The 12473-nt window shown below is 40.4% G+C and overlaps 1 protein-coding gene across 1 annotated transcript in view; it reads left to right on the forward strand.

Moving 5' to 3' along the window:
- The window catches only part of PAPLN (papilin, proteoglycan like sulfated glycoprotein), a 49201-nt gene that overhangs the window by 5078 nt on the left and 31650 nt on the right, over positions 1 to 12473 (forward strand). The window contains exon 2 of the mRNA XM_084208346.1: positions 6442 to 6504. Within this exon, the coding sequence (XP_084064472.1) occupies positions 6448 to 6504 (57 nt within the window). The 5' untranslated portion in view covers positions 6442 to 6447. The remainder of the gene's footprint in view (positions 1 to 6441; positions 6505 to 12473) is intronic.

Here is a 12473-nt window from a genome sequence, read left to right on the forward strand (position 1 = left end):
TTTGAATAACCTGGTCTAGTGGAGGTGTCCCTGGCCGTGGGCAGGGGGGTTGAACTAAATGATCTTTAAGGTCCCTTCCAACACAATCCATTCTATTATTTATAAACAGCACCAGTGCTCAGTGTCAGGTGATATTTCAGGTCAGGCTAAATAACTCATAGAAATTAAGCTTAAGCTGTGACAGGACAGTAGTAAATGTAAAAGATTGTTAGCCATTCCTCTTCAACTATGCTAGTGTTTGGAGTATTATATCCTTGTCATGTATTTTCCATAGGCTGTGTGTGGCTTCTTTTAGCAGCGTCTAAATCAGTCTGTATGCTTGTCATTATCCCTACATGCTCCCAGATTTAATTAACAGCTAAGCACAGTGAGACTACCAAAATAGAAGGCAGAATCCTATCTTTGCCCCTTATAATAAATCTCTTGCTGCAAACCTAATAGTGGGTGGCTAGTTGCATAAAATTGAATCCGAGCTGATATTAATAGGTAGACAGAAAATTGCCCTCATGAAATACTGTATTAGCTCCTGCAAAGGGCTGGCATAGTGATTACATTTGCTTGGAAGATGGTGCTTCAACTGACCCAAGCCTGAGATACATCACTGTGGATTTTGGAGAGCCAGAACAAGGCAGGTCTGCATTTTCCCCAACTACTGATAGGGTATGGTGTGAGGCCTTACTAGAATCTCTGTGTGTTGATCTTGCTCTTGAGCCCAATGATTTTTCAGCTACTGTTTTGTGTGGTTTCAGTATTCAGAGGTTGTTGTGGCTTCCCCAGGTGTTGCTGAACTTTCCTTTGCTGTAGAAGTCCTCTGTAAAAAATATTGTCAGTCTTTGTCAGCCACATGAAATGATGGTGCAGATTCATATTAGGAATCAGCCTGAAGGCTGAGTTGAAAGCCATTGATAGAGCAGGTTCGAAGATGCTTCTGTGTTACCACTACTCAGTCCTCCAGCCAGCTGGTGCTCTGCTGCTGTGCTTGTTAGTAAGTTTTTCTAACTTTTTTCCATTTAACAAGGTGCATTTTAAAGGCATTGTAGCTGAAAGTTTGTCTTCCATAATATGCATAGCATGGCTGAAAGTATACCCCAATGGGATTGATGAGGATTCTTCAACTTCTAACATATATTTACAATGAATTATTAAATCTGGACACCAATGGTAAAGACACCACCATAAAACTTATTCTCAGACAACTGGTGTTTTCTTTGTTTTCTCTCCTTTCCCATTAAGCTCTTTCAGCCAGTTCTGTGTTTGCACTAATTTATAAACATTTACCCTTTGCTTTGTATACAAGCAGCTCTTCATGGATGTGGTTCAAGGCATGGTCAAGACAAAGGAAATTCAGCATCCTTCTGTTTTAACGGGCATATAGACATTATATGGCTTATCTGCCCCAACCCAAAGGACCTAAGACCCATGATTTTCTTTGAAAACTTGTCAAAAAAAAGGATGATTCACTGTGTTTGGGGAAGAAAACAGGCATATTATGAAGTATCTTGAATGTGATATCATCTGCCTAAAGTGGTGATTTGTTTCCGGTTCCTCTAGGCTGTGTGATGTGGTCCTTGTGCTCTCCTCACTCAGCTCACAACCTAAACAAAGCGAGGTTTTTCCCTATCCTTGATCCCTGTTCCACAGAGCCCCTTTGTCTCCCCACCTTCATCTTAGCTTCTTTCTCTGTGTGTATATTTTTCCTTTTTAATTCTTCCAGCAAAAACTTAAAAGGTTGTTCTCAGCTGTCAAGGCAAACAAAAGCAAGCTGGAACAAAGATATGCTGGATGGTTTTTAGAGCAAAGCAAAAATCATAATGTCTTTAGAAAATGTAGTGAATCTAAAAGCTCAAAGACTGTGCTCTCAGTCAATGACTCAAAAAATTTCTGTCAGTGAATAACAGGATGATGATATGTTGCCCATTCTGGCTTCCCACCTCCTTCAACCAAATTTCTAAAAATAAAACATCAAAGTGAGATCTGATGTGTTAAAGGGGAGTGAGTGGAGGAAAGGGAAGGAATTTCTGAAAACCTGTGAGTAGTGGGATCCCTGTGGCAACATCTGTTTTTGTGCTGTATGTGCTAAACTTTACAATAAGCCATTTCTGTTGATATTGCAGCAGGTAAATATTTATTGCCAGGGTGGCCAACCTCTATTTTGGAAGCTGTGCATGCAAAGGCAGCTTCTGTGTCAGGGTTACTTCAAAGGAAATGATAAATCCATACTGGATAATTCAAATTCCCAAAAGGGAGATGAAATTACTTGTAAGGACCTGCTTTGCCACTTACCTGCATGTCCAGCAAAATCTCATCTAGATTACACAAGCAGGGACCCTGAAGGGGTCTTTTTGCCCTCTGCCTATGAACCACTCCTAGAACAATCTCTGACCCACACATGTGATATGGCCAAAGATGATTTAGAAATGTGGCTCACATGCCAAAGACTGGTCTGTCTTGTGTGCTAAACAGAGAATAACACTGGCTGTTCAATTATTTTCAAAAAGAATAGAGTAAACCTGATAAATGTGTGAGCAATGGAACTCATGAAACTTGTTTTATTCTGACTTTGTGATCTGATTCTGTAGTGCCTAAACAGCTTAAGTTCTTGTTTACATAAGGCTAAGTTATTCATAACATTACTTTTAAGTTTGGATTTCCTTCCTGTTGAAAAGAAAAAGTCATCATCTAAATAGATTAAAAGTTCAACACATCTCTTCATCCTGGTCCAGTTATCTTTTACCTCAAAATGCAACTTTATTGCTTTTGAGACCCTGAAATTAGACAACTGATTCAAAGTTATTTTTTCATATATACACAGGCAATGTAGGTCTTGTTTCCCCAAGAACGTGGATTTTAAGAAGTTGTTTGAAAAAGTGGCCAAGTTTAAGTAAGCAATTTTATTTGTGCATTGGAAGACAGGATTTACACACATAAAGTAAATATAGGAGTCATTAAACCTGTCCTTGATTCTAAAACATACTCCTGGTCTTCATGAAGAATTGACTGATCTTGCTGAGCCTGCCTGGCCCTGGATAAGAGTTTCAAAATAAAATATTTTTTACAGCAGCTCACTCCTGGCTCCACTATAGAGAAGTCTCCAAGTCTGCCCATCTGTCTTTTCTAGAACTTCTGTTTGTAAAGGCAGAAGCTTCTTTCCTCAGTGGGTTCAGTGTTAAGCCGTGAAATAAGGGTGCGTATCCCAGTTTCCAGTGGTAGTGGAGTTCTTGTGTTCTGTTCAGTTAGGAGATTCCAGCTATCTCCTCTGTGGTCCTCTCACCCTCCTGTTTTGGAATAGAAGGTTCCCAAGCTGTTAAAGTCAGATCCCAGTTTGAATTTCTCCAATGTTTGGCAAAGCTTGGGTCAGTATTTCCTAGAGAAAACAGTCCAGAGCTCAACTCTGAAGCTGATTCTTTTTGACCAAACTCACAGATGGCTGGAACCACTCCCCACTTCAAGCCTTTTATTCATCTCACCTGAGCACTTAAGGCCAGATGTGACTGCCTAGACAATTTGAATATCTTCTGATGTATGGGCAGAGGTTTCAGCTGGGCACACCTCTATTTCTGGTTAAAGATTCTGCTTGTTCCTTTCTTGTTGTGAACTCATAAACCCTCTCCCTGAGATAACTTCATATTTTAGCACTATGGCAGGAATTCCTCCTTGTGAGCTTTCCAGCAGCTGTTCCATAGCTTGAGCATAAAGTCACCATTTCCCCTCAGGCTCTGCTGCTGTTCCTGGGTGGAGGAGGGGTGGAGATGCTGTTCTAGCACACAGTGGGAAAAGGGAGCTGGGGAGGGTTGAAGAAAACTGGAGAAGGGCAGGAGGCTCAGGGAGCAGCAGCTGCTGTTTCTACAAGTGAAAGAACGGCAAAACACTGTCCTTTTCATTCCTTCCCCCGCATACCCCGCCTGCAGTGAGAAGAATGGTGAGCAAGCAGAACAAACATATGCTGCTGTACCCCAGGTCCTACAAGGAGTTAAAGGGCCTTTAAATCCAGAAACAGAACTTGACCCTTTCTTTAAGGTTTCAGACAGGTTCTTCAATCCCATCTATTGTGGTTAAAACTAAGGTGAAAGGAATCAATCCTAAGTCCTTCATCTGAGGAAGCTTTTAAAATAACAAGTTTGTTGACTCTCGGTAATCAAATACAGGATCTTTTTTCCAGTGGGGAATTTCACAGGATACAGACGGTCCTGTTCTTCCTTCTGCTGATCCTTCCTGAAATCTCTTGACCAGTTCAATAGGTCTGGATGGTCTAAATATTTTAATGCTAAATTTGGAACATATGATAGCAATTTCTATGCAAATGCAATGGCACAAAAGTACAAACAAGCACCAGAGCTGTAACCTCTCACTGCTTTGGTGCAGAGGGTTGCCCCATACATTGGGTTCTGACTCTACTTGTCTCCTCAGAGAATCTTTTTCTGCTGCCTGGCTAAAAACATCCAAGATACTAACTACGTGGAGAATGGGAGCACTGCTAGCCCTGGTAACCTGCTCCTCTAGTCTCTTCTGCAGGAGCCTCATGTGGTTTGGTCCCAGCTCCCTGCCTGCCTCTTAGCTCAGATGGTAGAAAGAGCTGAGCAGACAGTTCATTAGTAGCAGAACAAGGATTTGATTTTCAAGGCCATATCTGTGGACCTGAGAGGTGGCTAGAAATGGCATATGTGAGAGAGGAGTGCTGGGAAAAAGGTGATTTTTTTTCCCCCCCTCCTCGTAGAAGGAATAGGAGCTGATCTCAAATATTTACCTCTGATGGTAACACCATTCAAGGAAGATGCTGCTTTCACAATGCCTTTTCCTAGTGCTGTGGGCATTCAGGAGAACTTTGCTGCTTGTGTACACAGATCTTGTAGCAAAAGGGTCTCTTCTTGCCTGTGCTTCCCCTGAGAAAGGATAGAATGCTTGGTACAGTTGGGACAGATATCCAGCCTGATCCGGTCATTGGCCTTTACAGCACAGAGAACATTCTTTACGTCTTCTGGAAGGTATTCCCAGGTTGTTTCTTCCTTTATTTGAATAGGAAGAGTAGTAGTAGCACCTGTTGGTGATGGAGGATACACAGTCTTCCCTCAGTTTCCTAAGAATGACTAAACCAAAATTAAGGATAGTTTTTTCATATAAAAAGCTCCTATATCTTCATTTTCTGATGAATCTTATGACTGGCGCTCAGTATTTAGGGATAGAATTTTATCAGTGTTTGTTTTCCCAATTCCATTTTCCTTCCTTGTTATTATTTTTCACAGAGACAGGTGCAACTGATTTTTTTTGTAGCTTTTACATCTGAAAGAGAAAGTATTTAGGAACAAGCTTTTTATTCTCAGCATGGCGAATGTTGGGAGTGTTAAAATACATGGTTTGATACTGTTAAAATCCATGGTATATACGGACTTGGAGAGTTGTAATAAAATCTGTTCATTGATGCCTAAGACTATAAGAAAATAGCTGCCCATCATAAAGTAACCTGAAATACTCAAACACCAGATCAACTAAATTTCATTTTTGGCTGTTTCTTGGCTCTGATGTCATATCCTCATGCAACAATGATTTTTTATCAATATTATCGTTGTTAATAGTGATACACATTCTGTATTTTATCTGGATTTAATAGGCTAGGCTAAAGGAGCTATATATGAAGTTTTAATATTAATACAGATATTGTTATAAGAACTGATTAAATAAACATTTCTTCCTTGATGCTTTTGTGTACTGTGAAAGGAAAATTTCTCCTTTTACCTTTCCTTTTCCAAGTTAGAAAGAAGCCCAAACTAGATAAAACTGTGCTAGGAATATCTAGTCTGTTTTTGGGTTTTTTTCCCCCTGGACTTAACTGGTCACAAAGTCATGAGAAAACGGTGATTGTGGTCCCAAATGTGGATAATGTCCCAAATTTAGGAATTGTTGTATGCTGCCATACCAGTCTACATGACCTGATCTCCTTGCTAGCTCTGCAGAGGGTATGTAAACTGCTCATGGTGGAATCTAGCTATAGCTGTCCATGATGAATTATTGGATTTTAAACAAGCATAACCATACAAGATGAATGGAGGGCACAGAAATGTTAACTGTGGTGGAATTTTTTACCTTGGGTTGGTTGAAGTCATTGCAATCCTCAAGTATTTTATCAGGTGTATACATAAAGGGGTGGGAGGGCAGACATGCAACAGCATGTAGCTTCCACTGTGCCTGGGGATGGTGTTCTCATAATACCAGAGGAAAGTTCAGGGAAATATGCACTCTCAGTAATTATATCTTGGCTTTCTGTGCAGGGTGTTTTCAATCTTTGCAGATGCCTTCATCTATCCAGGGAGTTTAATGGTAAAACTGCTTTTCTTCTCTCCCCTTACTTTTACTTCCACCTCCATTTTTATTTCATGGTATTGTAGCTTTTCCACCAAACAGCAAAGACGCAAACAATCCTGATGAGTAATTTTTCTGTTCCCACAGGCAGAGATGAAGAACCTGTTCCTTCTGCTCATGCTAGCAACAACATCACCTTCTGCATTTTCAGTAAGTAAATGCTCTTCTGAGCACTGTTACAAGAAATGAAAGATACTTCTGTTAAGAACTGCCAACATCTGTAACTCAAGCGCTTTGTAGAAAGTATTTCTGAAAGAGCTAATAGGTTCAAGTCATCAGGCCTATTGTGGCACATCTTATGAAAAGTCTAACATGGCAATTAAATAATAGAATTCTGGTAGTGCCTTTGGTTCTAAGAATGTTATCTGCAAACCAATAATTGCTGTCTTCTGCTTCAAAGCTAGAGAGAGTTATCACTTGAAATAAAGATGATGGATTTTTGGTTAGTTCATTATTCTCTTTTCTTTGCTCTTAGAAGTATTAGCCATGTGGTTCAGCTTTGCTGGGAGAGGTTACTTTATGTTAAGCCAATGTGATATTATCAGAAAAAGAATGCAGCAATTACAAACTGGGATTCCTGTTCCTTTCTGAGTGAGAAGCAGGATCTTTCTGAAGTAAATGCAGCTTAAAAACAGCTTGCCTGACTTGAAGTTAAACTTTATAAGTGAGTTGGTCATCTAAGGTAAAATATGACCTGCAGAGTGGAAGTATTAACAAACGAAGACATAACATGTTTGTTAGGTGCAAAGGAAAAGAGAGTGGGGGAAAAAAGAGGCAATTATCACTTGGAGTAAGTGTTTTGGTTTCTAGGCTACCTTTGAAGATCAGGGATGAGAGACCAGAAATCAAGCAGAGTTTGTTAGTTGACACATTTTCTCTTGCAGATGAAAATATGCTTAAATGAGTACCTGCTGTCTCACATTTAAAAAAATCATAATGTATGTTAAAAGAACCAGAAATTGAACATATTCTATTCAGTTCATCTGTTCACCTGCCTGTCTCCAATTTGGAGATATTGGTGATTTTTTTTGGAAGGGATATCACTGAAATACCCTGAGACTCTGAAGGCTGACATTTCTCTGTAGCATTAGACTCTACCCCCTGCATGCAATCAATAGTTCCTCTTGAAGCCACGCTGAATGAAAGGAGAAATTTTGCTTGGCCACAACTTAAGTTCAGTATGTCAGTTTCCCTGACATACTGGATCTGTCCAAGTCATACATTTCCTCTGAACACTGTTTCTTTATATGGATCTGCATTTCTAGGTTGAAATGCTTCTTTTTAATTTATTCTGAATAACTCAACATTGGTATTGTTTAAAGTGCTAATCTATTGAATAAACTTTTAGATGCCTAACCCAGCTTTAACAAAAGGGCAGAAGGTGCACAACGACATAAAAGTTAAGGTCATACAGAAACAGTAAAAATTACTGTGAGGGCAGAGAAAGAAGAGATTTTACTGTTATTTCTATGGAGGGAAAGGGAGAAAACATGAACAAGAATAATTTTACTAGGTAGAACCCTTTTGTTTTGCCCTATAACCTGTCTACAGCTATGTCACAAACATGTGTCTAGAAAAAAACATTAAAAGATAGGCAAATACAATTTCCCCCAATATACTTCCAGTTTATGAACCCTTCGAGCTTGAGATGTCTCTGTCTCTCTTCTCTGAATTTGGTCAATGCCTCCTTGAAGCCATTATACCAAGATCCTGCTCTTGAGAGCTAAATATCAACGATCATGTAATGATTTATTAATATTAATTAATAATTAATAAACGATAGCAATTTGGGATAGGATTTGTGTTTCCCCTGTGTGTCACTTAAGTTGCCTACATTAAATCTCCACTGTCATTTTAGTGATAAATTGCTAATACTATAATGCTTTCCCACAGTTCTTTGCAGTAAGTCTCTGGTTTTCTGTTGTCCTTTATTACCCAATATTACCCTTATCATCTGCTTTCATTGCTTCTCTGGTTTTAGCATAGCTAATAAATGTGTTGAGGCATTCTGGTTCCTTATGGAAATCTGCTGCTAATGTCAGCTCTTGCAGTGGATGGAGATTCTATTCCTGATTTTGTCTTTGGGCCACCTGCTCATCATCCATTGAAGAATTGTCCTTCTATTGCTTAACTTCCTTCAAAGCTCTAAGTGCAGGATTTTTTGAAGCGTTTTGCTAAATCTGAGTGTATCTGGCAGGTTACCTTTGTTGACGTGTTTGTGAATTGAAGAACTGCAATGTTCTTAGAAGAATTTGCCTTTAAAAGTCCTATTTACTTTTTCCCAAACATCCTGTATTTATGCAGGTGCCTGCTAGCTCTGTTCTGTGTTATAACTTCTGTTAATTTATCAGCTGATGTCAGTTTTATGCTTTGTGAATGCTCAGTTCCATGGGTTCCCCCGGGATCATTTTGTAAACTGGTGTCAGATTTTCCACTTTCCAATAATCACATGTTAAAGTGGATTTAGCTGAGAGGGTTGTCTTCTAGTATGTAACAGTTTATCCATTTCAACCTTGAGTTCCTGTTAGGCCCCTTGGATAAACAACTTCTAGTGACTTCATACTGTGGGTTTGTCCACTTTTCCAAATAAGTTTGGGGTCATAAAGTTTACTCACAATCATCCTCTTTGTAGAGTTTTCTGAATGTGCTCCATTTCCTTCACAAGGATTCCAAGAATTAATTTGACCTTCTCTGCAATGGCTATATCTTTTTAGAGTTCTTTAAATTCCCTCCTCATCTCCAGGCCACCCAGAGTTCCTGGAAGCCTTTCCATTTCTGAAAAGCAACTGGTACCTGCTCTGCCCGCTGCCCCATGGGGCACCATGTCCCTGGCTGTGCAGTGCACCAGGCATGCACCATGTCTTCCCCAGCTGACAAAAAATCAGTGGGTGTGGAAGGAGCTAGCTGTAGGGTGGGACAGCCCAGAGAGAGGTAGCACAGTGAGGAGTGTTGAAGAGTTGAACAGGGAACATGGAAAAGAGCTGGGGATCATGAGGGAGAGAGTTCAGTGATGTAGGGAGAATCTGAACTATTTTGAGAAAAGGAAGGTATCAGGGAACTACTGGATTTTACTGAATTTGTTAGAGGGGATATGCTAACGAGCCATGGCTAGGATGAGAGTGGAATGAAAGGAGATGTACACAGTGAGTGTAAACCACAAGCCATTAAAGCTAACAAAGCCTGGGTTTTTTTCCTCATCTTTGTAAAGCAGCTTGTCTTAATAAGATACTCACTTCTTCTGCACCGCTTTGTATTTTGCTTCCTGCTGTCACCATCTTGTTCACTTCCATTCTTGTTTTTCTAGTTTTACTCAAATAAATTCTTTGATTGCTCATTCATTATTCATAGAAATGGTACTTGGCAATATTCACCTTCAAAGCTCTTTGCAAGCCTGCTGTGTCTGAGCCAAGATCAATGGTTAAGACAGAATTATAAAAAAATGCTTTGCTGATGTGGTTTGGATTCATTAGCTCATTTTTGGTAGCATTTTTTGGCTAATATCCTAGCTGGTTGCAGATGGAGCCATCTTGAAAATGCATATTGGCATAGCAGCAGATATCTAAATTTTAAACATACTGAAGGTTTTCAGCTCCCTTTCAGTTAAGTTTGAGGGTTAGATACCACATGTCATACAGACCTTAGCTATGTGAAAATATATTATTGGTGGTCATCATTGTAGTACTGGGTAATTCTTCTGAATATAGAAAGGAGAAGGAAATGGTTCATATAGCAAAGAGCACACGGTCTAAGGACACAGTCCATGTAGGTTATTTTTATTAGGGCCCTGAGGGCACTACTAGGCTTTACAGGCCCTGACTGGACTCTCCACACCCAGCCCACTGCCCAGAACACCCTTGTAGGCTCCTGGGACTGCTGGCTCCTGCCCCAGTGAGGATCTGCACAACTATGCCTGCCAGCCATGAGTCAGGCCCACCTGTGGTCCCAGCTTCCAGCCTGGTTTCAGGTGGAGGCGCCCAATTCCCAGGGCTGGAGCTGCTCCCTGGCTTGCTGTGTTGTCCTGGGAGAGCCTCCCACTATTGGCCCACAGGGAGCAGGCAACCTTTGGGGCACCTTGACACTTTTCTTTCTTTTTCCCTTTCCGTTATAAACTTTTCTCTGAGCAATTAACTTCTCCCCAAGCACTTATTATTCAATGTTAACAAAGCTGCATTTTTTCACTGGAGACTTACTTGCCAAGACTTTGGTAATGAAACCATTACAGAAATGATAGTGGTGATGGCTTTCTTTTGTAAAGTGTTTGGTTTTCACCCTTCTCTCCTACATGTTTCCTAAATGACGCTACGGTTTAGGGTGTGTCAAAATAAACATTAACCATATTTCAGAAATCATAAACACCAGAAAGTAGTTATTTATCAAATAAAATTAAGCAGTGTTATTTCAAAAATACTGAGAAAGACTGAAGAGAGAAAGTCTGGTTTGACTGTAGTTTTAAGCCATGGAAGCACTACATAACTGTAACACCACATTACTCATTTTATCATTCCAGTGGGTAACAGCTGGACAGGACCTTGCTGTCAGCCTCTATTTCTCACCACGTTCTCCCTGTCTGTGCTGAGCTTTGTATCTGATTCCAACAGAACCTAGTAAGCAAGTGAAACAGCCCCAGAAGTCACAGTAACGACACTTCAGCGCCCAAAATGATGCTTCAGTTGCATCTCAATAGGCCAAAGCTGTGCAATCTTCTGGGTTGAAAGCAAGCAGTGGCCTTGTCCGAAACCTCTCAGGCACAGCGCGGCTATCAGTAACCACATGCTTTGAGCAGCGACTGCTGGGGTGGTGCAACAGAATGTTTTGTTCCAGCTCGTCAGTCTGGAAAAGCAGCACCAAAAAAACCCACAAAATAATTCAGGGTGACTATCTCTGAGTCCTGAAAGGTGCCCAAGGAGCAAGGGGTAAGAACTTACCTGGGTTTTAGGTTGCTTGGACATGTGACTGCAGAACTTCACTGCTCACTTGGGACTGTGTAGTAAATTGGTGTTTTCTTTGATAGCTTGCTGGTATTTGAGTTGCAGCAACGCACTAGGAAATTGTTTCCACTGAATCACTTCTCCACAGTTGGTGATATGAACTTTGTGGATCACTGCATGCCTGCAATGCATTTGTCTGCATTTGTCTGTCCTCTTCCCATGCATACTTTCCTATCCATCTCATCAAACTGACTGGAAAGTCTTTCAAGGACCCCTTTTAAAGTGTTCCTACATAGTGCCAGCATTCTGTCTTTCTGAGTCAAGTCCCATTCATAGTTTCTCTTCCAGTGCATGTTTCAGACACAAAAATAAACGTTACATGGTATATAAAAAGCTATCTAGGACACTTTTCCAGAATTCTTTTGTTTGCCTGTGATGCATACTGAAATTGTCTTTGCAGATGAGGTCTGGAGGTCTAGTGACTCAGAGGCATAGTCTTTACTCGCTGATGATATCAGATACAGTTGGCCTGGTAACAGCAGATGCTGCAACTACATCAGCAGTTCATCTGTCTAGAAACTGATGAAAGCAATGCAGTGTTCATAAAAATGAAATCCCTGGCCTTCTAAACTTGTATACCGCAACAGCCTGAATGTGAATGAGCCCTGAGAGCCCACAGTGCCAGGGTCATGGGCAATATCAACATTCCCAGAAAGGATGCATTGCTGGTGTCTCAACTGGTAATAAAACTGGACAGAGCAGTTGGGCATTAACTGACTGCTCTCTGGGGAGTTTTTAGAGGTCAAGAAAGATGGTTGTATGCATTTTCTCACTTCTCTTGGAACATTTAAACATATACTTGATGCAGATAAAGAAACTACATTCTTGTATGAATGTCAGGCTGAAGCAAGAGCAGAACGGAACCGAATGAATTTGTAACAGTGATGAAGATTGTAGATTTTTCATTCTGAAATCCATGAGGGAATGGAATTGTCCTGGCTGACATGAGATAAAAGCATTTCAGAGTCTGAAGAGAGCAGAAAGAGGCTTTTGGAACAGAAACTGGCTGACAGCATATAAAAATGTCCTGTTATCAGGTTATGTAATAATATATTTATTATTTATTATAAACATGCAGCTTTATCTTTGTCTGCCTACACATGCGCAGTTACTGAAGTAATGAGGACCGTA

The sequence above is a fragment of the Fringilla coelebs genome (assembly GCF_963513975.1).
Source record: "Fringilla coelebs genome assembly, chromosome: 6".
In the NCBI taxonomy this organism is placed as follows: Eukaryota; Metazoa; Chordata; class Aves; order Passeriformes; family Fringillidae; genus Fringilla; species Fringilla coelebs.